This window comes from Carcharhinus amblyrhynchos, chromosome 7 (genome assembly GCF_965287045.1).
Source record: "Carcharhinus amblyrhynchos chromosome 7, sCarAmb.v2.hapA, whole genome shotgun sequence".
Taxonomy (NCBI): domain Eukaryota; kingdom Metazoa; phylum Chordata; class Chondrichthyes; order Carcharhiniformes; family Carcharhinidae; genus Carcharhinus; species Carcharhinus amblyrhynchos.
Window position 1 is genome coordinate 26,953,227 of NC_137330.1, and position 27,990 is coordinate 26,981,216.

Consider the following 27,990-nt stretch of genomic DNA (forward strand, 5'->3'; position numbering starts at 1 on the left):
GTGAGAACAGAAACCAGAGCTATTTAAATTAAACCCCTTCCAATTCTTAACATCTACCTACCCCATAAGTTTTGTTAATTATCTTAAAAGGCTCAATTAAATCACCACTTGTTATTCTAATTTCAAGAGAATACAATCACGTCTCTGCAATTTGTCCTTGAAATTAGACCCAGTATCAATCTAGTGAATCCGTATTTCATACCTTCTGACACTAATATATTTTTCTAAGGTCTGGTACAGTATAATAGCTTTATTTAAGGAAATTTATTAGAGGAAATAGATCACTCATTCAGATGTGTGACCAGTCTAATTTAATTGTATGACTATTACCTTGTGCCACTGCATTAGGGTCTTGATCAAAATCACTTTTGTGTAGCGGCAAATTAGTTTCCGATATTTCATAATATCCATGGTTCTCAGGCGATGCATCTGCAGTAACAATTTCCTGCATCGGGTTTTGTGTAGTGCAATGTTCCAATTCATTTCGAGATACAGGCACAGGGTCAGGGATGGCCTCTCTGTCTGCTTCAGGTATCTCGTCACTGTCAAAGTCAAATATTTTGCCCTCCTCTTGATCATCATCATCATCAACGTATGGAAGTTCATTTTCTAGCACTGAAAGAAAACAGAAATGATGCAATTAGCGGAAAGTTTTAATTTCCATTTAAAACAATATACAATACTGCGACCGTTATAAATTGATGTGTATTTGGAGTTGAAGTCATATGCTTCGTAAGATGCGACTTGATTAAAGACATGTAAAAAAATCATGGAGTAATTCTGATTTTGGCCAATAAACTAGTAGACATTACCTGGGCATGGAAAACAATGATGTAAATTAAGGACAAGTTGGCAGGATTCTCTTACCCTTCCCACAAGTGGGATTTTCCAGTCCCGCCAAAGCTGGGGCCCAGGAATGTAAGTCACTGGGCCTGATTTTACTATTTTCATTCTGAGTGCTGAATTTGGGTTTAATTCCGATCTGACTTAGCAATCTGTTTTCAGGGACCCCCATACGCATTCAGCCTAAAAAAAAATCACGGGTCCCATTCACACTGTGGGCAGGGCTGAGGTGCTGGAAACAATTGGAGCTCTGAATTGTGCATGCGCAATTGGAAAGAAATTTGAAAAAGTGCACCCGTGTCAGATCGCTCCCGGGCCACAGAAAGTGGAAAAAGCAATCCGGGAGCGAAAAGCAGGAGCGATGGCCCCCACAGGCATCACTGTCCCCCTTATTCACCCTCCCCCTGCTACCCAGACTGATCATGACCCCCTGCCCCCTTCTCCCTACCACCAACCACCCACAGAGTGGCAGCAGTTCCCCCTGCACCCCCCCCCCACCCCTACCAGAGATTCATCCCCTACCCCTACCAGAGAAACATATTACCCGCCTCCCTCCTCAGTCACAGCGCAACCGCGCCCCCCCCCCCCCCCCCCCACTCAGAAAATGATCTGGTCTCACTCCCCCCCACCAGAGAATGGTCTGGCTTAACTTACCACCCCCTCAGAGAACAATCTGGCCTCACTACCAATCCCGCCCCCCCCACCACCCCAGAGGAACATCTGACCCACCTCCTCCTCCTCCCTCCCCACCAAATAATGATCAGCCCTCTTCCCCTCCCCACCCCAATCACCAGACAATGATCAGCCCCACCATCCCACCCCACCCCCTCCCCCACCACCAGACAACGTTCAGGCCTCCCTCCCTCCCCACCACAGATACATCTGACCCGCCTCCTCCTCCTCCCCTTCCCCCCCCAACCAGTCAATGATCTGGCTCACCCCCCTCCCCGGATCTGAGCCAGAGAGCCGTTGGAAACTCTGAACTTGCTCTTCCGCAGCTGGAACGCCAGATCCAGACTTTTATTCAGCAGTTCATTTTGGTGCAATTCTGAATCAGCGAACGTGGTGGTGAGGGGGGAAATGCTGATAAGGTTGGGCGGGCAGTTCATTAATTCAATTGAAATACATGCAAATGCATTTAAATGGTCATTGCGCCCGTTTTGGGTGCAAATCGAATCACCTCCATTCCCGGGTTTCGGTAAAGTGGCCATCCACGTAGACACGGGCACATACCGCATTAATGGCCTCACACCCGACTTTACCACGTTTTCGTGCCTGGCAATGCTATGGTAAAATAGGGCCCACCATTGCCATCACTGGGGCCAGTAGGTGCCACTGGAGGCTGCTGGTGAACTGCCTCCACCGGGGATTCACCCAGAGATGAAGCGTTACCAGAGTTTGAGTTTTCAGAGTCTGCACTACTGGAGAGAATTGGGCAATTATTCAATTGAAGGGGACAATTCCTGAATCAATAAAGTTTTAGAAGATCAGGATAAAAGCATATTACTGTAAGTAATCCACACCAAAATACCCCTTACACTTCAGAAATTTTGCTTCTATCAGGCCTTCAACCCTTGTTGCTCCTGCTTACCTTCTTTTATTAATGCTCTGTTTTATCCGGGCTAAAGTTTTGACTTTATTGCTGACTAGCGCTCTCTTTTGATTTTACTTCTTTTGACATCCTTATCTGAAATTTAATGACTTGGTATCTCTCCTTAACTGAACTTCAGCATATTTTCAGTTGCTTCAAAGTTAACCTCACTGCTGCTTGTGATATCCTTAATTTTAAAAAAAATTCCATTAAATTCTCGAAGCGTTGACCTGTAGACCATAGCTTTACAGTTTTTCACCATGAGCCACTTCAATATTTTGCCATCAGATCAGTTTTCTTACCAATGCTGGAAGGTCGCAATAAAGACTACTGAGTAATTATAGATTTAAAAGTCAATAATATCCATGCGATAGGATGCTTTTGATCTATTTCATTGTCACAAGAACCCTTCAAATTGATCCTCCTGGCAAAAAATAAGCAAAGTGCTATGGATGCTGGAATCGGAAACAAGAACAGAGGATGCTGGATAAACTTGCCATTTTAACTCAGCACATTATTCTCATGCCCACATGTCCGTCCTTGGCCTGCTGCAATACTCCAGTGAAGCCCAATGTAAGCTGGAGGAGCAGCGCCCCATCTTCTAGTCAAGCATATTGCAGTGCTCAGGACTCGCTGTTGAGTTCAGCAATGTTAGACTAACCCTTTCTCAAAATATCCCAAACATGTATCATCTTGATGCAAGCCCCATCTCTTCCCACTTTCACACCATCTGTCTTTTGTTCTTCAAGTTGCTATATTTTGTTGCAATCTCTCACAGCTACAGTTTGAGATCTAACACATTCTCCCTTTCTTCAGTTCTGGCAAAGAGCCAAACGTTAACTCTGCTTTTTCTCCTTACCAGTGCCATCAGACCTGCTGGGTTTTTCCACCACCCTCTGTTCTTGTTAAAGAATTGAGCAGTTGTGTTCAACATCTTAACACTTAATTCCACTTCTCTATATCTGTAGCTGCAGCTGACTCAAGGAAAATAGGAATGTTGATGGGGTGGTGTTGCCAATCTAGATATCTTTCTCATTTTTACACTGCCAAAAACATTACAAAATATACCCTCCACCAATGCTAGGTTGACACATACACTCTTTTAAAAATACTCCAAATATTCTAAAGCAATGCTGCTCTAATAGTTAAGACTAAGTGGGCCTATCATTATTTTTCATATTAGAGGCTTTAGCTGTTGCAGCACCAATTTAAAAGAAAGATCTCAGGCAGGAGATGTGCCAACAAACCCAAGGATTCCTAATAAAGAGAGGGTATTTTGCAGTTATGATAAACTTAAAAATAAATTGGGAATACAAACATGGACACAAGTTACCTGCAATTTTTTTCCTAAACTATCCACAAATTCGAGATTGGATGCAATTCTCTTGCAATAAGCGCTCTTGAAAATTCAAAAAGTGCAATGAGGAGGATAAATCAGATCAGTCAGTCAGTACCTCGCATCCTTACAACCTCTGCTACCAATGACAAGAGCAGGAATGTTTGGGAACGTCATCCCTCCCAACTCCCCATCAAGGCACAAAGTATCCTGACTGGGAGATACATACATATATACACACACACACACACACACACACACACACACACAGACACTTAATAAATTGTTTTTTTAGAAATACATAAGGGTTTTGATAGTGAGTGCGGAAAGAATATTTCTGCAAGGCTGGAGAGTTCAGGCATCATCAATTTGAAATTGTCCCTGAGATACTGAGGAGAGAGGCTAGAAGGTATTTTTAAAAATGTAAATAGCCTTTGGAGTGTGGAGTGCTTTGCCGTAGGGCAAATGGTCTCATTTAACTGAGGGAAACGCTTGAAGATGGTGCAGGTACGTGACAATGGGGAAGGTGAAGGGTAGTGGGATCACTTTTGGATTGCTATAACAAAATGCTAGCACACAAACAATAGGCTGAATGGCATCCTTCTATCTATCATTAAATTCTATGATTATTTATGAAAATGAGTTGTTTATTTAACCTAGCAAGGCAGGACCTATCTGATAAATTCCAGCGTCAAGGCAACTAAACTAATCTCTCACAAAGAATTTCAGTGTGGGACTTCTGGGAAGCTTCAGATAATGAATATCACATCATCAGCAATCAAGCTGCTAAGGAGATAAAAACAACTTTGTCCCAAAATCTTACATAACTGGTTGGTGCAATCACATTCTTTTGTTTTTCCTATCTCTTCCCCACACTTAGATATCCATTATATAGACAGTCTTCTTCTCCTCAGGTAGTCCCTCAGAGTTGAAGATGACTTGCTTCCACACTAGAAATGAGTTTTCAGGTGTCTGGAGAGTGCAATGTGTGACCTACAGTCTCTGCCACAGGTGGGGTGAAGAATGGTTGGAGGAGCAGGTGGGTGAGTGCCCTGGTTGCGAAGTGCTTCTTTCACTGTTGATACTAAGAGCAAACTGAAACTAAGCAACAAAACTCCAAGTGTTAATCTCCTTCCTAGATGCTTTTCCACTACTCCAGTCGGTGGAAAAGCATCCAGGGCCAGGGATTCCCAGGTGTTGGTGGGGATGCCGTACTTTTTCAAGGGCGCCCTTGAAGCATTTCCTCTGCCCTTCTTGGACTCACTTGCCATATTGAAGCTCCAAGCACAGCGCTCATTTCGAGAATCTCGAATAAGGTGGTGTTGTGGACAATGTGGCCCTCCAGTTGAGATGATTGAGCATGGTAAATGCTTTGATGTTAGCCTGTGCGAGAACACTGACAATGGTGCGCCTATTCTGCCAATGCATTTATATAAACATTATGTAAATGGTATATACACAAAATCTCCCTCTCTCTGACTGTCAGTATCCTTTTAAAAAATCATCTCTGCATCTACCAGGCCTTGATTAGCATGGAACCACGACATCGTAACTCACAAATACACGTGCCAGGGTTTTACCGCCATGCCTGTCCTGGGGTCAGGATGGGCAAGACTTGCAGAATGGAATTCTCCATTGGCCTCGGGTGGGATTTTATGAGCTTCACCCGAACAAGGTTGTAAAATCCCGGCCATCTTATTTGAAAGAAGACATACAGATTTGAAACCTTAGCTCTATTCCTCCCTCCACAGATACTGCCAGACCCGCATTTTCCATTTCTGTAGCATGTTTAAAAATGTGGCTCCCAAATCGGCAATAAAGAAAATTGTAATTGCTCAAGTAAGGGCCAAGATTTGAGGCAAAATGGTGCAAAAAAACCAAAATGCACTTTGTTTTGAACAAGTTTTAAAAACAGATTAGGCTAAATAGTTGTTTAGAATGCTGGGCGAATGGGCCAGGAAATGGCAAATGGAATTTAATGTTGGCAAGTGTGAGGTGGTCCACTTTGGTAGGAAGAATGGTAGGAAGGATTATTACTTACGAGGCAAAAAACTGCAGCAGGCGACGGTGCAGAGGGACCTCGGGGTCCTTGTGCATGAGTCGCAAAAACCCAGCTTGCAGGTGCAGCAGGTGGTCAGGAAGGCGAATGGGATGCTGGCCTTCATAGTGAGGGGGATTGAATATGAAAGTAGGGAGGTCTTGCTACAGCTGTATAGGGCATTGGTGAGGCCGCAGCTGGAGTACTGTGTGCATTTTTGGGCGCCGCACCTGCGCAAGGATATCTTGGCCCTGGAGGGAGTGCAGAGGAGGTTTACTAGGCTGATACTGGAGTTGAGGGGGTTGAGCTATGAGGAGAGGCTGAATAAACTAGGCTTGTACTCGTTAGAGTTTAGAAGAATGAGGGGAGATCTCATTGAGACGTATAAGATGATGAATGGGATGGATAGGATAGAGGTGGAGAGACTCTTCCCGCTCAAAAAAGACAGTAGGACTAGGGGGCACAGCCTCAAGATAAAGGGGAGGCGGTTTAGAACAGAGTTGAGGAGGAACTTCTTCACTCAAAGGGTGGTGAATCTCTGGAATTCTCTGCCCGTTGAAGTGGTGGAGGCTGCCTCGCTAAATATTTTTAAGAAGCGGGTTGATGGGTTCTTGATAAGAGAGGGGATTAAGGGTTATGGGGAGAGGGCGGGAAAGTGGAACTGAGCCACGACAGATCAGCCATGATCTTATTGAATGGCGGGGCAGGCTCGAAGGGCTAGATGGCCTACTCCTGCTCCTATTTCTTTTGTTCTTATGAATGAAGAGATTTTCAGACATCACTGAGGGGAGCAACTGTCTTCCCAGGTGACAGAGGAATTTGGAAGAGGTGTGTTCATAGAATGAATCATAAAATCCCTACAGTGCAGGAGGAGGCAATTTGGCCCATTGAGTCTGCACCAACCATAATTCCACCCAGGTCCTATCCCCGTAATCCTATGAATTTTCTCTGCTAATCCCCTTACACAAAGGATTAATTTAGCATGGCCAATCAACCTAACCTGCACATCTTTGGTCGGTGGGAGGAAACTGGAATACCCGGAGGAAACCCACATAGACATGGGGCGAACGTGCAAACTCCACACAGACAGTGACCTGAGGCCGGAATTGAAGCCGGATCCCTGGCGCTGTGAGGGAGCAGTGCTTGCCACTGTGCCACTGTGCTGCCATGTTGATCATGGCAATCCACCAGCTGGATGGGCTCACACTGTGGCTAATGACTACCTGTTCAGATGCTGACCATTGGTGGAAACTTGCCCGTGGATATAGTGCTTCACCAAGCACTATAACTAACAGTTACGATGCACAGTTATGATGATACAAATTTTAGAAAAATTGTTATGCATTAAAGAAACACTTGGTCAGAGTTTAAAGACTGTTTCAAAATGACTTCACTTTTTCAGACAGAATTGTGGATTTCAGGCTGGGCAGCCCTCCTGAGAGCACAAAAGATCATAACTATCATAGTTCTGATTTCATCCAGGAGATAGTAAAAGTTTCAGTGACACCTGATTACAAGAATGTAAATTGTGCCTTCGCCAGATCTAAAGGTCAGAAACACAGCGGGGAGGAGGGCTGGTCAAAGTGTCAATGCCTTATTTGGGAGGTGACTTGGCATTTTTGTACAGGTCGCATGACAACAGCAGCCATCTTGCCTTACCTGGGGCAGGAAAAAGGCAGATCCAGAGAGAAAACATCTTCAGAGAAGCAGACAAGAGCTTCAACCTGAGGAGAGAAGGTGATACCTCCAAAATCACTGAACGGTCTGCGCTAAGCATCTGGGAAGCTAACAGTGTTACATCTGCAGATTTAGAAGCAAGGAACCTTCTCACCTTCCTGCAAACCTGATCCCATCTACAAAATTCCTCTGTTAAAGCAATGTCTGGCAATTCAACAGTGGAAGCCATTGCACTCACAGAGACAACGCGACAACCTTAAGCTCTGCACATCAGGCAGAAAACAAACATCTCGACTTCAAACAAATGAGGCCTACACAGAACACGAGAGAGACTGAACTGATTCAATTTTTTTCATCAGTGTAGATTTTAGTTTCCTCTGTAACTTATGTGCATGTATGTGCTAGTAACATTGACCAGAAACTTCTCTTGCCATCCACCGTGGGAATCATACTGAGCGAGATGGAAAATTCAGCAGGTCATTTAAATGTCCATTGAGCTCGATTGGAAATTTCCAGCCTTGGGGCGCATGCACAACTGGAAAATCCCACTCTCTTATCTTTCGTTAGGTAACTTCCAGAGCAATAGTGTGAAATTATCTAATCCTTTCCTTTTTGGATTCTTTTAAATTGTATTGCTTACCTCGCACGTGTGGGAACACACACAGACACACACATCTGGGGAAAACACCATTTAATAAGTGCCTGTGACATAACAGAAAGAAAAGCATCTCTTACAATCATGTAAAATTACAAAGGGGAAGGAGAGAAAGAATCTTGAGTAAATCTACTGTGAAACTGAGAGAATTATAATTAATTTTACTTCAGAAGGTAAGAGGTTTATGACTGGAAAGAACAAAGTCCTTTGCACCATAAACAAGTGATAGGTAACTAGCGATATAAGTATTCATTATATTGTTGAGGTTTATCATTTTTTAAATTGTAGTGTATAATGTGTAACTTTTTTTCAAAGCTGAATCAATTGGGTCATGTACTAATCCATTAAGTTTATTATTACCTTGGGCAAACTTCCCATCCCGACTGCCGTGAGGATAGTAGTGGGTGGGACAGAGAATTTGACGTACCATCTAAAGGCTCACTGACCTCGGGCAGGAATTTTCGGTCTTGGGGGGTAAGAGAATCCCACCCCTTATTTTATGCTATAGTGGAAGCAAGGTAAACATCAGAGATTGCATTCTAGGTTTCTGATTGTCACAAGCAACACTATAGCTGATCTTCTGGTTTAATTTCATGAATTCAGAAGTCTTTGACCATATAATGAGGATTTAAGCCAAAATCAAAAGCCTTGGCATCTCTGCTTGAAATTTATTACAACTTTAATCAGGTCATCCACAAATGCTCTCTGTGAAGAACAGACATTTATCATCAATTTGTGGAAAGGAAATGTAAATTGCTTGCCAGAGAGAGAGAGACATGTGGATATCATAAATGAATTGCTTGCGCTGAGGCAATGACAGCTTTTCCTTGAAAAGGCTCAGAAAATCCACGAGACATTTTCATAAAAGTCACTTCTCAGCAATTGTTGTTGCCAAGTCAGAGTTTAGTGCCAAAAAAGTTTCAAATAGTACATGAAGTTTAAATTAAAGAGTTAAATCTTCACAGTTTGCTTAGTGCCAACAAAATACCCTCGTAAATGTAACTATCTGAAGCAGCAAAAACTGTTTACCTACTGAAGACCAACCCAACTGAGACAACCAAAAATCCCAATTTTATCCATCGATCAAGTCCACACTTGCTGAAGGCTGAGTATACATTACAATGAGCGGAAATCTTCAAAGTCCCCTCCCCTCAACCCCCACTGGCCTTGAGTGGGGGTTGAAGTCTGATAGGGAGCTCAGAAATCAGTGTTCGTGCCAGCATGAATTTGTATTGGGAATCTTCCCCTGGTGCTCATCATGGTGGGTTGGACAATCCAGTAAAAGCTGGCATAAACCTCATTTGCAAGCCATTAATGGGATGAAAGCCCAAACCACCCTCCCTCCTCCTCCACCAAGAGTCTCATATTGCCAACAGGAAAACACACCAGGTGAAACACATTTATAACAAGGTGGCATATAGATGTCAGGATTCACCAAAACAATGCCTGGAGCTGCCTCTGAAGTTCAGCCGGAGCATTGAGTTTAAAAATTGGCAAGCCATGTTGACGTTTTATAGAACCTCAGTGAAGCCGACTTGGAATATAGTGTTCAATTCTGGTCACCGCACTACCAGAAGGATGTGGAGGCTTTGGAGAGGGTGCAGAAAAGACTTACCAGGATGTTGACTGGTATAGAAGGCATTAGCTATAAGGAGAGGTTGGAGAAACTTGGTTTGTTCTCACTGGAGTGACAGAGGTTGAGGGGAGACCTTCTATCAGAAGTCTACAAGATTATGACAGGCATGGATAGAGTGGATACTCAGAAGCTTTTTCCCAGGGTGGAAGAGTCAATTACTAGGGGGCATAGGTTTAAGGTGCGAGGGGTAAGTTTTAAAAAAGAGATGTACAAGGCAGATTTTTTACACAGAGAGTGGTGGGTGCCTGGAACTCGTTGCCAGGACAGGTAGTGGAAGCAGTTACAGTGATGACTTTAAAGGGGAATTTTGACAAATACATGAATGAGATGGGAATCAAGGGATATGGTCCCCGGAAGCATAGGGGATTTTAGTTAAGTCAGGCAGCATGGTTGTTGCAGGATTGGAGGGCCAAAGGGTCTGTTCCTGTGCTGTAATTTTCTTTGTTCTTTGTTATTGACAACTGGACTTTCCAGATTCAGCCGGCTGGAGGGGGACCAGCTCCCAGCCTCAGAATGTTCCTGGAGATCCATCATCATTCTCAGCAGGTCCATCTTCCAGTCTCAAGAGTGCTCCTGGAGATTTATCTTCATTTTTAGGAGGTCTTCTTTCTCCAATAGCAGGTGAGCGATGTTAGGTATCTTTTCAACATGGTATCCGGACACCATGGTGAACCACATGCCATCCAGACGTGCCCCACCCCCCATGAAATACAGCATAAAACACATGGGTGCATAATTAGTTTAGTCTTCAAATGGGAGAATTCCACCCAATGTTCCAAGCTGGCTACATATTGCACCAATGCTAAAATTGCAGAGTAAATCAGTAAGCAGAGATCAACCTGTAAGTGAGGCGCAGTGCAACAATGTTCTCTGCTCCAGATCAATTTTATTGGACAAAAAGATGCTCCTTCACAGATCAAATCAATGACAGTGAAACCTGTTTAAAAGGACACTTCCAAAACAAAACCACACACTTCTTGGTACAGCCACATATCTTGCATGTAAAAATATACAACAGACATCCTGAGGCCACTGACCCTCTCAAATTTATCAACTATGGGAGGCTTTCAAAGCTCAGAGCACATCGGTCAATGCAAGATGGCAGTGGATTCTGTGAAAGGAATACCTATGGTGAAATTGGAAATACTTTCCCCAATGTTTATCACAGCAGAGAAACCATCCCTGGAATTGAACAGGGACACAGTGGCTTCTCTGTTGCTGAGGATGCTGGGTAAGGAACTCTCCATTGGACAAAAGCTATTTCTTCCACAAAGCCCGCTGCCATTTCATATTGGCCCACCCCCACAGGCCCAATCCCAATCCCAAATCAAGGAGAGTGCGTGTGGACCACAGGAGAAGTCATTCCTTCCTGCTCCAGTGTCACATTCCTCCAAAGGCTGCTGACAACTCAATCCCCCACCAATCCTGGTATTGTCTTCTTTCTCTCAGCTTTTGATGGTGAATCTGTTTCTTTTAGGCGCTTTGGCTTTGAGGGGTGGAGGTGGATGGCTGCCTCTGTATCTCTTGTGCTCTATAAAGTGATGAAAAGGTTTATGAGAGCCAGTTGTCAATCAGTCTCTCTGAGGATTCACTGCTTAAGCAGAAAACTGATGTTTCACTCCAACATATAAAATGACCTGTTGTGTTCTTGTCCTTCAAATGTTGTTCATCTGTTCTCAGGCTTTGCTTTGGAAGCTTCAATATACTGTCACAACCTGTCTTCACATTTCCCCCTTCTTCTGTCTTGTGACTGCCCTATTGCTGACAAACAGAATGAAGCAACTCATTACTGAAGCTATATTCTGCTTCAAATGACAGCTGCTGAATTTAGACTGTCAGCCTATTAAATGAACAAAGCTGAAAGCTGGTGTGTGGGAGAGGGATTCTTAGCATTTTTGCAGCTCATTAAATGTCAAGGGGCTTTTCAACATTGTTGAGAAAAAATATTTTACAATCCAGTGACCAAGGTGGCATGGTGGCAGAGTGATTAGCACTGCTGCCTCACAGCACCAAGGACCCGGGTACGAATCCGGCCTTGGGTGTCTGTCTGTGTAGAGTTTGCACATTCTCCCTGTGTCTGCGTGGGTTTCCTCTGGGAGTTCCGGTTTCCTTCCACAGTCCAAAGACAAGCGGGTGGATTGGCCATGCTAAATTGCCTCTTAGTGTTCCAAGATATATAGCTTAGGAGGATTAGTGGGGTAAACCTTGGCATTATGAGGATAGGGTGTAGGTAAGATGCTCTGTCAGAGAGTTGGTGCAGACACGATGGGCCAATGGATCCCCTTCTGCGCTGTAGGGACTTTATGATTTTGAAAATAAGGACACTGGGTAAGAATCCCTAAAATTCATTGCACATCCTAACTGGAAATACTAGTTCGCTAATAAAACAGAGGCATCTTCTTTAGAGACAGTAATCAGACATTTACATATTGGAGATTGGGAAATTGTGTGTTAGTTTGGAAGAAAAAGCAGGTGGTGGTGATGAACCATGAGACACAAAACATAAATTCAACAGCTATTCCACTTTAAATCCAACTTCATCACCAGTTACAGTCAATTAGTAGTAGCATGTCACACATACATCTGGGACACAAATTTGATGGGAACTGGAATTGCTTTATCAGTAAACAAAATCAAACATTTCATTATTTTAAAACAAGATAGATGGCCTTGAGCTGGTTGAATTGAAGGCTTTGTTTTAATTTGAAACAAGTAGATGCCAATTTTTTTGACTAACCTAAATCAAATTAACTGAGGGACAAAACAAGTAGATGTCATAGAATCCCTACAGTGCAGAAGGCGGCCATTTGGCCCATCAAGTCTACACTGACTACAATCCCTCCCAGGCCCTAACCCCATGCATTCACCCTAGCAAGTCCCCTTGAACTTAGCATGGCCAAATAACCTAATCCGCAAATATTTGGACTGTGGGAGGAAACCGGAGCCTCTGGAGGAAACCCATGTAGATATGGCAGGAACATGCTAACTCCACATGGACAGTGACCTAAGCCGGGAATCAAACCTGGGTCCTTGGCACTGTGAGGCAGCAATGTCAAACACTGTGTCACCATACCACAGATACAAAAATGACCAAGAGTCCAAATCAACTGGAGAAGCAGTTTCATACTGAAACCACCTTAGAGATTATCATATTTACATCAAGGCTTCTCAAGTCAGTAAAGAACCAAACACAGAAATTTGTTCAAAACAAAATATTTTTGCAGCAAGTGGACCTCAACATATCTAGGCAATAGCTAGGCAAGTGATTGAACTCTGCATGAACTTAACCATGCTTCGCCTGAGGAAAACAGTGTGAGCTCAGACCTTCCAAAATTAAAAAATACTGTTTCCCTTAAGTTAGTTCTGTCGAGATTAATCAAATCAAGTACTTCTGTATTGAACTGAACCCTACAAAGGATAATCAGATGACCCACAAAAAAGTAATCCCCATCATGCTGTGAATCAGAGCACCAACCTATACCTCAAGGTTGTGATTCACCAAATGCTGGATTCCCAATATTCACACAGCTATTACTATGATGGAAACCAGAATATGTAAGTGCATCATTTTAAGGAGAGGAGAGGGTTAGGTTCAGATGGATATATTTTGCAGCTAATTGCATTTGGGGATATTTAGAAACTGGGAAAAATTCTCCATGCCTCCTTCTCCAGGCTGACATAAAGTGCTGCAAACTCAAAGGAAATGTCACAAAGTAGGAAGCACAGCACTTCTGGAGTTTCTGTAAAAATTGATACTGCAATATTCTGGACAGAATATAGGACTTCCTTTTCATAAATAAGCAGAAGTATTCCCAGCATGTTATTAAAAAGGATAATTCAAATGACACCACAAACATGTGGGTATATATATTGACAGGCTGGGCCTCTTTTCTCTTGAGAAAGGCAGGCTGAGAGGCGACCTAACATCTCTAAAATTATGGAAGAGTTTGATAGAGAGGATGCAGAAAAATGTTTCCTCTGCTGGGGAAGCATAAACCAAAGGCCATCAGTATAAGATTGGATTTCTTCAGGCAGGGAATTCAAAAGAAATTTTTGACACTAAGAGTAGTGAGAATGTGGAACTCGCTGACAGTAACCCAAGCTGCAAATCGAAGCCAGGTACCTGGCGCTGTGCCAAACACTGTGCCACAGTTGAAGCAAACTGTGCATTGGTGCATTTTAAGGGGAAACTGGTCAAGCATGTGAGGGAGAAGGAAATAGATGGCTATGAAGGTAGGGCATGGGTAACATTGAGTGTATCCTGTGCACAGTATTGGTCCACTTATTTATGGAAAGTTGTAAATGTAAATACATCTGAAGTAGTTCAGAGAAGGTTTACCCTATGTAAAACCTGGATTGGGTGGGTTGCTTTATAAGGTAAAGTTGAACAGGTTAGGTTTGTATTCACTAGAGTTTAGAAGAGTAAGAGGCAACTTGATTGAAACCTTTAAGATCCTGAGGGGTCTTGACAGGGTGGTTGTGGAGATGATGTTTCCTCTTGTGGGAGAATCTAGTACTGGGGCCATTGTTTAAAAATCAATGGGTAAAATTTTAGAAAAGAATGGCAGAATGTTCGTTCCCATGAGAAAAACGGTATGTTTCTCTCCAGATCTCAAGACCATAAATAAAACCAGCTGGGTAAGTTTCACGCCGTCAAGTAGAGGGGACATTACCTGGGCAATGCCAGGCTATGACCCTCACTCCCCAGGGGCTATACTCACCTTTACACCCCGAGTGGATCTCCATGACAGGTTCACACCCAGGTTAACCTGTTATAAACCTCACCGATGTAGCGCCACATTGGCGTGGTGTCAATATATGACAGACGGAGGGGGGTGGGGGGTTCAATATAAAGTGAGGAGTGTGTAAATAACCTGGATAGGAAATCAAACCTAAATCAGGTTCACACCCGTTATGGGTGTGAGCTACATCAGCAGCAAGGGGTGGCGAAAATTGGAAATCATGATCTTGCTCCAGGTTTCGCTGGATATTGCGCCCCTGCTGCTTTTGATTCCCAGATGGCGAATGAAGCCGCAAAAATTCCACCCCTCCACAATGTGTCTTTTACTTAAGACAGAAGAAGAGAATTTTCTTCTGTCAGACTGGCAGAGGGGTGGGGGGGTCGTGAGGGAGAGAGATAGAGATGTGCACACAGAGGGAAAAGGCTTGGAAAGTAGCACAAAGCTGGCAAATAGCTATTTTAGTTTTGAGGTCAGAAGTTGATCCCAAGAATTGCCTTACTCTTAGACTCCCAAAGTATAAAGGATAAGACATTGTGAAAAAACAATCAAAAAAACAACTTAACAAAACAGTATGTAGAGCCAGTGTGTATTTCTAAAAGCACGTCAAACCCTATAAAGTAGAATTCTTGAAAGTGTAACAGAATTGGTGGTGAACATGTTGATATTCATGTTTTGAAGGTGTCGGGTGGATATTAATCAGGGGTGGGCTTCCGGCAGGTGGGGCTGCATGATGATCAGATGTTTGAGGCCTACGCTGAATGAATTCCTGGGCCTCAGTTGCAGGCTGTCAGCCTTCTGTCTGTGCAAAGTATACAGGAGCCAGTGGATTTGAACAGATCAAAATTACAGGGTTACTAAGCTGGCTGCCTGCAGCGGTCCATCTTGCAGGGTGCACGTGTGGTGTGTGCTTGAGTGTGCATATTCTGTAGTCGCAGAAGCGCAGACTTTGCAGCTCAGAGAAGCATTTGTTCAGCAGGCTGTTGAAACGCCGCCAAGATCCTAACGACATTATAGGATATGGTTTTAGGTTTATAAATTCATTATGGCATTAAAGGAGCTCACTCATCCCATTAAGTCTATGCTAGCTCTCTCTACACTGATCCAATCAGCCCTATTCTTCCACTTTTTCACTGCGGCCCTGCAGACTTATTTTCCTCAAACGTCCATCCAATTTCCTTTTGAAACATTGATAGTCTTCACTTTTACCACCCTTGCTAAGTGAAAAATTTCTTCTTCACATCCACAGCCCCCTGCCAAATCTCTTACCTATTTTCACGCATTGAGTTTTCTGCCTGCACCTCCTTACCGAAAAAAAGGGGCCCAGTTAAGTTGGTGGTGAGTGGAAGTCTAGCAAGAAAGCAGTGTTAATACTTTGCAGTTATTTTAGCAGATCTAGCATAAAATAATCTCCATTTGTGTCTTTATTCCTTCCACTGTTTTGTTTACGGCTGCATTTTGTGAAGCCAAATGCACAAAGACGGCACAGACATCTTTAAGTAGGAGTCAGCATTTCCTTATTTGTGCCTGAAAATGTCACCTTCAGCAATCTTTTGTAGGACGTGTGAGGGAGCACAGGGTTAGAGAAGGGTTTATAAGCTTACTGCATTTGTGGGGCAGGAAAGATGAAGAGACTTTAGCCAGGGCTGGCGTCATCTAAAAAGGACCCGGATCGATATACAGCGGGAAAGGCAACAGAAACTTGGTGCAGATAGCTAACCTCAAACCATGGGAAACTCACACCGGCAGGCACAGGAAGAATACGAGCAACATCCGAGTGAGATAGGCATCAGAAGACGGAGCAGATTTCACTTGACAGGATTACTGTACTTTGACTGCAATGCCTTCTCGCATTCTCAGAGTTTTTACTTCTTTTTTTGTTCGTGGGATGTGGGCATTGCTGGCTGGGCCAGCATTTATACCCATCCCTGAGGGCAGTTAAGAGTCAACCACATTGCTGTGGGTCTGGAGTCACATGTAGGCCAGACCAGGTAGGGACGGCAGATTTCCTTCCCTAAAGGACATTAGTGAATCAACTGGGTTTTTACAGCAATCAATGTGGTTACATGGTCAACATTAGACTTGATTCCAGATTTTTATTGAACTCAAATTTTACCATCTATTATAGTGGGAGTGGAACCCAGGTCTCCAGAGCATTACCCTGGGTTTCTGGATTACTAGTCCAGTGACAATACCACTATGCCAGTGCCTCCCCAGTACTACTTATTATCTTGGGTCACACAAGAAGAGCATGTATGCATTTTGGTAAAGGCACATTGTACAAGACACCTGCATCTTTTAAAAATGCAAAGAAATGCTTTCTAAAATAAAGTGACAACCATTGATAATACTGCATCTTTTTGAAACAAAGTACTACCACCCAAAGGGCACCTAAAATTCTCCAAGCATACAAAACTTCTGTTGAATTCTTATGTTGAAAAGCTACATGTCTGCAGCTTGTTCTACTGCTATTGCACAAAAGACATGTCCTTCCATTAGGATGGAAAATGTGCAGGCAAGCAAAATAACTGACAGAATGGTCTATTGTTTGAGTGTAAAAGGTTCTATTGGATGCCATCCACCTTTTGATGAAAATCAGAGCACATACATTCTTTCAGAGAGATCTATTGTCCAACTGAAACTTGGCACTTACCAAACCAAAACCATTCCTATAGATTATTTCTGATGACAGTTAGGTTTTGATTCTTTATCCTCTCCTCCGCCTTCTCCCACAAAAATAATTGAGTACATAATTCATAAACTGGAATATGCAGTTTGAAACATTCGCAACAGTCATATTAAAGCATTTGAGATGGCGCACACCTGAAAATTGGAGGGGGCATAGGGGGGATGGTAGAGCAGATATGGGGGTGGATTTTCAATGGAGTTCAGGAGGGTTAAAAATGGAGCTTGGGATCCAATTCTGGGATATCCTCCAACCCATTCCCAGGGTTTCCAATTCTGAACAGTGCCTTTACAGGGTCCAGGAATCACACCCTTATCATTGCAGGGATAAGAATGTCCTAGTCCTTTGCAAATTTCATGAAGTGGGGTCAGCTTTTCAAAGTCATGGTTTACAATATCGCAGAGTTGTTATGAACTACAGTCTGCATGAGGAAACCTATGAAAAGGTAAGTTCAAAGGGTCCTCTTCATGCTCCCCATGCCAAGACACACCCCTGGCTACATCTTGTGGCCCTCATTCCATCAATGCCAAGTTATGTCGTCCAACCAACCCCTATGGCCCTTCATGACCACCATGCCAAGCTATGGCACTTCCATGCCCACTGACTCATCATACAGTGCAGAGAACCAATGACCCCTATAGTAATACTAGGATCTATAAAACAAAGTTTTAAAATAAATTTGTCAATAACTTTACACTTTCTTAAAAAAGCTACTTTGACAACAACATGTCAATAGAGTCAATCATTCTGATTTGTAAAGTATCAATAGATAAAATTGCAAGTATTTGAAGCCTCTTTATTTTGTGTGTAGAAACATTGTGCACTAGATAGCATTGGATAGAAATCCAGAGCTGCCATTCAAGCAATATTTTCCTGGGACTCAGGTTTAAAGACCCATTAAATCTTACCCCTCACCTACTCACACCGCTAACCATCCGCATACCTCCCTGATCACCAATGCCACCTCTATGCCCCCATATATCCTTCCTGTCCCCTCAGAGTACCCATACCACCACATGGCCCAAGTATTCTCCATGCCCCTTCAGATTCACCCTCTGTGCCCCACATAGATCTTTCACAGCCACTCTCCCATGATACACAATGATGTACAGTCCTCTGATTCCATGCAATATCAATGGAAAGTAACTTACATATTACGGAGAGAAAATTAACCACCCACCAGGGTGCACCTTCAGATGAAAATGGTGTGTGGGAGGAAATCCAATATTTTCCCTTCCCATTTGAAATGAGGAATCCAATCTCAGTGGGGGTGGGTGTGCCTTTTGCACATTAGGCACTCCCGACCCACAATAGGGTGAGAGAAAAATGCCGCAAGATCAGGGATAAGACGGGAAATCAGACTGCCTCAACAAAGAGACTAATGTGGTGATTTACACACTAAAATACACCTCCAAACCCTGACAAAAATTCTGGTCGTTAATCTTGAATAAATAAGAATTGATGGATTTAAATAATTTACCCGCAAATATTATTTCACTGCTCTGCAAAAACTCATACTCAAATATTTTAATGGTATCATACACTTCTATGTTCAGTCAAGTGAAACTATAAATGATCTCCAGATATAAGTGGATATCTATTGAATACAGATTATAAATTTGGCATGAGTGAAACAGATGACTCATTCCCAGATTTTCAGAATAAACTGAGCCAAAAGCTGCCTCTTAAGTGCCACGTTTACGTGATTTTATAACCACAAGTTATAAGTGCTCCCATCCAAAGCAGACAGCTTCTGAAGTTGACATTTACCCTAGTCTCATTAGTATGCACATTTCAACTATCATTGCTTTGCTCTCCAGAATTCCCTTCCTGAATCCAGCTGTCTTGGGCTCTCTCTCTCTAATTCCAAAAATACTCTCAGAACCTACTTTTTTCTGTTATTTTTCTAACATTCCTATTACTCTATCTTGCAGTCCATCATCCACTTACTGGTGAGTGGCTTTGGGATATTGTTTCCATATTAAAAATACTATGTTAATGCAACTTTAAAATAACAAATAATGCCATAGAGTGAAAGTTCAATAGAATCAAAGGTAAGCATTTAAATGTACCTACACATGAATGTCTACACATTGCTTACTGATGAAGAACTGGTATTTAAAACTGGTATCACAATTCACTTGATGTTGCTTCCTCTTTGTTTCTGGACCATCGAGTATGAATGTTGTTAAAATGATTTACAAAGCATAACCAAATATTATTAATAAAAAGCTTGCATTTATTTAGCACCTTCCGCAATCACAGGACATTCTAAAATGGTTAACAGCCAACATTGAAGTGCTTTGAAATGTAATGATTGCTGTCATGTAGGAAATGTGGAAACCAATATTTAGCTTCCCATCTAGCTTCCACAAACAGCAATGAGAAATGACTAGATAATCTGTTTTTGGTGATATTGAGGATTAACTATGAGAGTAAACTTCCTGTCCTTGTTTGAAATAGTGCAATGGGATCTGCCTGAGAAGCTCGGTTTAACGTTCCATCCAAAACACTGCCCCATTAGCAACGGAGCATTTCCTCAGTACTGCACTGCAGCATTAGCCTTGATTTTTGTTCTCAAGTCCTGGTATTGGACTGAAACTCACAACCTTCTGAAGTAGGAGCAAGAGTGCTACCATCCTGGTAGGATGCGGAGTATTATTCATTTCACCAGCTTCAAAGTTTTTGCAAAATATGCGGTGTGGTTGGATTATTATTTCCTCGAACAACTGAGTTTGGTCATTATCTTTAAAAGGTTTGATACCTGCGCTGGAACCAATATACTGCGCCACGGATTTTTCAGACAGAAATTAATTTGCACAGTTCATAGAAGTTAAAGGTCTTTAGGTTATTGCAGCAGATGATACGTAGAGGCAAGGCAGACTGGCAAAAGGGAGCAATAAAATGTTTGGTGAATTTAGACAACGACTGTTATTGGCTTTCTCCTGATAATGTGTCTTAGAGCAAATCAAAGTGGGAGAAGATCACCACCAACTGGCCAGGAGGAGGGATCCACAGAGCGGACGAATCACCACCAACCAAAAAATAGCTCATGACCATCATACTTCCCTTAAATCAGCACTAAATTAAATACAAACAGTTTGAGAAAGCATTCTGGAGTGTGTCACTTTTGAATCAGAGAAAAGGAGTTACAGCTTTCATCTAACTTCATTCACATGAAAAAAATCCACAATCGAGAATTGCATAAGTTCTGTTAGTTGAATTAGGCCCAATGGGTCAAATGTCTTGCTCATATTCTTCCTCTAATAGTTTTATGATGATGCCCAAGGATTGAACCATCAATTTGTCAAAAGTTCTGGTTCCCAATACCATTTTGACACAACTCGCCACGTTTGGAGCCAATGAAATCAATTCCAACAAATAGGCTAGGATCGCCATCAATGTGAAGCCTTGGAAGTAACACTTGAGGATGACAATAATAGAATCCATTGCATGGGTTCAGGAAGATTTCCACTTACTCCAGTCACCCAGCAACATAACAGGATTCATGACTTTCCCTTAATAATGACTGCATTTCCGAAGTGGACAGCGATCTCTTACCTAGTCTGGAGTTATTTCATTATGGCAAGAGGATACTTAAATCTCCAAGTCTTATCTCTAAATTTTTTGAAATCATCCTTTGATGTATAATCTAGGGGTGAATTCTAAGGCACACTACAATTAAACAATGTATTGTTAAATCTTTTGAAGTTTTTGATGCATTGCTCTGAAGGTTATCAACATTGTTAAGGTCAGATCATTAGAATGTGTGTGAATCTTTTGAGAGCAATACTCACGACCTGATTTGTCTTGTTTTTAAAACATAAACAGACAACTGAAAAGAATGTGTTCCACAGGAAAACATTAAAATCACTGGAAGTACGTGGGCCTTGACAAGTCAGGTGGTGAACATATAAATCCCTTTCCCATGCAGTCTTAAGCCCGGACATTCCTGTGCTCAGCTGTTTGCACAAGCTGATGAACTGCTGGACCCACATAGCTTGAGCCTTTTGCTGCTGTCAAGAAGTGCTCAAAAGGGCACATTTATATATCCAGCAGAAGACTGCACCGAGTCTATTCCCTGTACAGCAAGTAACAATCTAATTAACTACAATTAGTTTAACAAGACTGGCTGACACATATACCAAAGCTGGCTCAATCTTAAGAATTTAGTTAAAAAAAACTCTTCCAAATGGGAATGTCAAATAAATCAAAATTGGGAAAAAAAGCAAGTGCAGTTTATCTTTTGCATCACCCAAATAACAGGATTACATTGGGGAAAATTACCATTCTGTACAAGTACCTTACTTCCCAACAGACCTGTAGCCTTTTATTTCCTTCATTCCATTATTACTTTTTATTTGGAATACATACTCAGAACTATTTTGAAGGTGCAAACTAGAAAGATGTATAAAGGGACGAGCTCTATCTGCAATGCAATTTAAAACTGAAGGTCCCAAATACTACCACGACTGTGGTAGAATTCAGAGCAATTCTTATCCGCCAACATCACAATACTTTCATAATCACTCACTTGTGAAATTGTTTGACTTCAAATGAGTACTCACTGGACTAATAATTAGCACTTACATTCATGCACTAAGTCAGATTCTGAGAGGAGTACATCAGAAACAAATGAAGGTGAATTAACTGTGTGATATCCGCACAAAAGTATAATTTGTATAAATTTTGTTTCTTCACGCCTTCAACTGAGAACAATCCACATTAAATCACCTCGATTTTTGATAAGCAAGCCTTTCATAATATATGTTTGATTAGTGATCTACAACTCAGTTAGTTAAGTAACTCAGGAATTAAAAGCCAGTATCATTAATGGTGATTGTACAGCGATGAGATTGTTTGGAAAGAACATCTGTTTTTAATAATGTTCATTATAGAAGAAAATCTGCCATCATTACCCAATGTCAGCTGTGTCTCCAGAGCCACAGCAACATGGTTAACGCTGAAATGTTTTCCAACGCTAACTTATCTGTCCTCAATTTCCACCTCTGGTGTTTCACAGTCCTGTTTAAAATTTACGGTTTTCTGGCTTGGGAGGGGAAACTCAACCTCTTAGGGCTGACCTACACCTTTTAATTATTTCAAGGGCAACTCTTCACCAGTTATCTAAACTTGGTCTTCAAAGACACTGGCCACAATCCTACCATTTCGCCCAGCTGGCCGATGGGTAGGGCAAGCCAGCAAGATCGCAAAAGAGTCAGGAAATCAGATTCACACCCAATTTTTCGCCTCTCGCAATCTTACCGGCGCTGGATATCCAGAGAAATTAACGTCTGATTGTAACATTTAAATTACATTCAAAACAGAATTTAAATATTAGAAATGAGCCCAGGCCATAACTGTCTGGGCTTACTTGCCTCTGCAACCTCATCCGTGAAAGTCCTCATCGGCAAGAATCATCAACGAGGACCAGGCATGATGGCCTCGCCGAAAGGACCAGAGGCCACCCCGGGAGGTCAAAGCAGGGGGAAGTCCCTTGGTCAGTGCCAGCCAAGAACTGCCTGCCTGGCACTGCCTATCAAACACTCTCGCATTGCCAGCCTGGCATATTGGCTGTGCCCACCAGGCAGTGAGTGCCAAGTGGGTGCATCCGCTGCACACTCTGCAACCATGATCAGAGGGTGGGGGGGAAGCACTGCATGCATTGCAACCGGTGATTGGCCAGTCCGCGTATGACAAGAGAGTGGGGAGGGGGGGCTTGATCGTGGAGATCCAGGGTGTGCAGGGAAAATTGGATGACCCATGTGGGCAGGGGGCAAGTGGGACAAAGTGGCTGCAAAAGCCTGTGGTAGCGGGGGGAGGCAGTGAATGACAGATCTCTGTGTTCAGTGAACACAGAGATCTGCACATGCGCAATGGTGTTTTCTGCTGCTATCTGCTGGCTTTCAGTGAGCTTAGGCCCCACCCCCTCCCCTGCTGGCAGGAAACAAACTCCACTGCATTTTTTTCATAGAGTGAGGCAAGATTCCATTTTTTATTTGTCCAACATGCGATTCTCTCCAGAATTTTGTTTTTGGTTACATTGCTCCCATTGACTTTGAATTTGGACACTTTAACAGTTTAGTATTACACAGCAAATAAAACTTTTTGCAGTTTTTAAAATCATTTTTTGAGAAACAATTTACTTTCCACACTCCAATTCCTTTGTTAGTCTGTGGGAACACATTCTGGATGCGAGCCCACAATTTTGTCATGACCAGGTAAGGAGGAGCGAACCTGCTCCCCTCTGCTCAGCCTCCTTAGAACCCTACAGTGCAGAAGGAGGCCATTCAGCCCACTGAGTCTGCACCGACCACAATCTCCATTACCCCATGTATTTATCATAGCTAGTGTCCCTGACACTAAGGGGCAATTTAGCATGGCCAATCCACCTAACTTGCACATCTTTAGATTTTGGGGGGAGGACCAGAGCATCCGAAGGAAATCCATGCAGACACGGGGAGAACGTGCAAGCTTCGCAGACAGTCACCCAAGCCGAGAATCAAACCTAGCTCCCTGGCGCTGTGAGGCAGTACTGTGCCTCCCTGCCACCTCTTGATTTCTCATATAGGTTTTAAGTTTCTCTTTTATGGGGATATAACTTTCCTGAAAACAAACGTATTTATCTATTGAAGCAGAGAGCCAAACAAAATTTTTCCCACAGTAAAGATGGAGCATATTTATCAACAAAAATAATATAAATACACATAACACACAGGTATCAGTCACAAGGGAAGATGGAGTCCAAATTTTAAAAAATGATTCAAAGATATTGTGTGTCCTTTGATTGTCTCTGGGTGTAGATCTTTAGACATTTCTGCTTATTTGGAATAGATGGCTTTGTGAATACAAATGTAAAAGATGTTGACATTATTATAAGATTGCTGATTGTTGGTAAATTTCTAATAGAGTCGACTTCCGAACAAGTAATACACTTGGTGCAAAAGACAGGGACAGAGCCCAGCTTTCAACCTGCTGCCTCTGCTAAAAACTTTCTAACACTCCCATTGTGTATTTCCAAAGGGTTTTGAGTGTCTGTAGCAGCCATTGTTTCAATATCCTGCACTTTACATTTTTATTTCTCTTTCTTCGCATTCCTGAGGGTGACTTGTTTGGTTTTTCACCTTCACCTTGGAAGGTGGCCTTGCATTTTTAAGTAGTTTGTTCTGTCTCATTTCAAACGGCAGAAGTTCCAGTCAGTTAAAAGTTTAAATCATTTCAAACATAAATGGGGCATTGTCACGTGACACAAACCACTCATTTGTATCAAACCGTGACCAAAAAACGATAACATGAACTAAAATGGACAGACCACCCAGCATCAACCGAGGCAGTGGACATGGTAAAATACACACTGTGATGAAACCCAAATACTTATCTTTATTAGTTCAGAGGTCGAGAACTCTGGTCCCAAAAAATTAAAGGAAGAACTATAGGGAGCAAGTAAAACAGGCAATGCAGAAGCCCTGAAGATTTGAGAAGGCAGCTGGAGGTTGCTGACTCTGTGCTGTGGACCGTTGGGGAAAAGTAACACCTCCGGAGTGATGGTGTCCTGCCCGAGACAGCTGAAGATCTGAAATTGTGCTTGGAAGATGCAGCTCGAGGTTGCTTGGAGATCCAGGGGAAAAGAACCTTAGAAGGCTAGATTGAAAACCTGCGAGATGGGCTATTATTGGAGCCAACCAAGTGAGAGTGACCTTAGGAGAAAATTCCAAGGTGAGTTAATCAGATGTGGAGATTGGAAATGTTTGTGAGAAAGTTGAGGTGTCAGTGACCTTGACTAGTTCACAATATGACAAATGTCTGGTTGGGTTGTTGAGAAATCCATGGAATTTGTTTTGGTCACATCTGTCACTCTTTGCATTGTGTGGTGCATCCAACCACAGGTCACCTGTTAATTCACATATGTCTTACATTAAGAGATATTATAAATTGTTTTAACTTTCTGAATTTATGTAGTAACGTTTATTTTTGTTGTTCAAAACCTATGGAATCTAGTGGCTTTATTCATTTAGTAAGCATCTTGAATCTCAAACTTTATCTACTTTAAACAAAATGTTATTGGTTCTTAACTGGGTCTGGCCCCCATAACCCAGATTCTGGCCAGGAATCATAACAACAGACAAAAAAGTCAAACTAACAAAAAAATTCTCACTAACATTTGGGGATTTGTACCAAAATTAGGAAAGCAGTTCCACAGGCTAGTCAAGCAACAATCTGATATAGTTATACTCACTGAATCATACCTTAAAGCCAATGTCCCAGCTAATTCTCTATTCCTGGGTATATTCCATCCCAACAATAGGGTAGACCCAATGCTGGTATAGGCAAAGTGGTACACAACTCAAAGTTAGTTGCCATGGAGACCTCCACATTGACTCCAGATACCATTAGGTCTCATGGCATCAGGTCTAACATGGGCAAGGAAATATGCTGACCTCTCTCAGCTGATATATCAATGCTCCTCCATGTTGAACACTTTTTGGAAAAATGCACTGAGAGCACCAAATGACCCAATGCACAATCTTTGTGGAGGTGAAATCTGGGTTTCACATCAAATTCAAGAGGTTTGATGAAAGTGATTGTCTTTGATATCAGAGCAGTATTTGACTGAGTGCGGCATCAAGGAGCACTAGTAAAAGTGAAATCACTGGAAATCAACTGGATGTTGTGCCTCACACAAAGGAAAGTGGTTGTGATTTTTGGATGTTAATCTTCCCAGCCCCAGCTGGGAATTTCTCAGGGTTGTGGGCTAGACTGAACCATCTTCAGTTTCTTCATCAGTACCCTTCATTTCATCAACATGTCAAAAGTAGGGGTATCGGCTGATGTTGGCAATGTTCAGTTCCTTTAACAACACTGCAGCTAATGAAATTAGGGGCAGCACAGTGGTACAGTGCTGCCTCACAGTGCCAGGGACCCAGATTCAATTCTAGACTTGAATCACTGTCTGTGTGGAGTCTGCACATTCTCCCCATGTCCGTGTGGGTTTCCTCCAGGTGCCTCCCATAGGCCAAAAACGTGTGGGTTAGGTAGATTGGCCATGCTAAATTGCCCCTTAGTGTCAGGGGACTAGCTAGGGTAAATGCATGGGGTTATGGGGATAAGGCCTGGATGTGATTGTGGTTGGTGCAGACTCGATGGGCTGAATGGCCTCCTTTTGCACTTAAGATTTTATGAAAAAGCACCTGGACAATATTCGGCCACTAAGTGGCACCGCACTACTGCTAGGCAACGACCATCTCCAATAAGACAGGCTATTACTTCCCCTTTACCTTCAATGGCATTACCATTGCCAAAGGCCCTACCATTGACGTCCTGGGCTCACTATTGATCAGGAACTGAGCAGCACCATTAATTTAAATACTGTTGCCAAAAGAACAGGGCAGAGTCTGAGGATTCTGTGACAAGTGTCTCACTTCCTTATTCCCCAAAGTCTGCCTGCCAATTACAAGGCACAAGACAGGAATATGACGGAATACTCTCCAGTTGCCTGACAGCTCCAGTAACAATCAGGACAAAGCATTATTTGACAGTATTTGCATCTATGCACCACTTTCAACATTCACTCTCTCCACCAACAGAACACCATAGCTGCAGTGTACCATCTGCAAGATACACTGCAACTACTCATCAAGGCTTTAATAGCAACTTCCAAACCCACCGTCTGTAGCATGTAAGAGGACAGGGGCATGAAAACAACACCAAGCACCAAGTACCCCTAGGACACACATCAAACAGTAACCAATCCTTTATTCTTGGTCCTTTGTTGGGTAAAAATTCAAAAATTCCAAACAGCACTGTGGGTATACCTTTACAACTCAGATTGCAGGGTTAAGAAGGTGGCTCACCACCACCCAAGAGCATTTAGGGAAAGTTAATAAATATTGTTTATGCATATAGGGTGGCATAGTGACACAGTGGTTAGCACTCCTACTGCACAACACCAGGGATCTGGGTTCGATTCCTGGCTTGGGTCACTGTCTGTGTGGAGTTTGCACATTACCCCCATGTCTGTGTGGGCTTCCTCCGGGTGCTCCGGTTTCCTCTCGCAGTCCAAAGGTGTGCAGGTTAGGTTGATTGGCCATTCTAAATTGTTCCTTAGTGTCAGGCGACTTGCAGGGTAAATACGTGGGGTTACAGCAGAGGGCCTAGGTGAGATTGTGGTCGGTGTAGATGGGCCAAATGCCCTCCTTCTGCACTGTAACAATTCTATGACTCTACGACAATTACATCCCGTGAATGAATAAAAACAGGACCTTCCAAAAGTCACTGCATGTTAATAATTAATCTAATCCATTTCTCACACTTGGATTTCAAATGTAATAATGAACTAACTAACTTTTGAAATGAGATGTTGGATGTTACAGGGTTTTGTATTCCATTGGATAAGTCTGGGCTATTGGTGGAACTGGAGAGAGGGTTAATGAGGCATGATAATCCGATGATATGGGGCCTCCCAAAGGAGGTTCCTCCCCACCTTCCTTGCCACACACCAGATCACCCAATAAAACCTGCAAGCTATGTGCTTGGCCTGGACCTCCCACTGCCGTGGGTAAAGTAGTTAAATGCTGCTGAACTTTCTCCTAAAATGGGTGCCAGGTCGCAGGCAAGCATGAAAGCCATGTACTCCATTTTAAAAGCCCTCCCATCTTCAAACATGCCAGCGAGGGGCCTAAAATCCAGTCCTAACCACTGCAACACTTTGGGGAGAATAGATGCTTGGGATTTTAAATTGTAGATATAACCCATTCATTGAGGACTAAAGACAAACCAAAAGCTACCAGAT

General features: G+C 42.7%; 1 protein-coding gene across 2 annotated transcripts in view; it reads right to left on the minus strand.

The window, feature by feature from the left end:
- The window catches only part of arhgef10 (Rho guanine nucleotide exchange factor (GEF) 10), a 284,795-nt gene that overhangs the window by 195,795 nt on the left and 61,010 nt on the right, over positions 1–27,990 (minus strand). For both annotated transcript variants that reach the window (XM_080192046.1, XM_080192045.1), the window contains exon 3: positions 331–615. In XM_080192046.1, the coding sequence (XP_080048172.1) occupies positions 331–615 (285 nt within the window). The remainder of the gene's footprint in view (positions 1–330; positions 616–27,990) is intronic.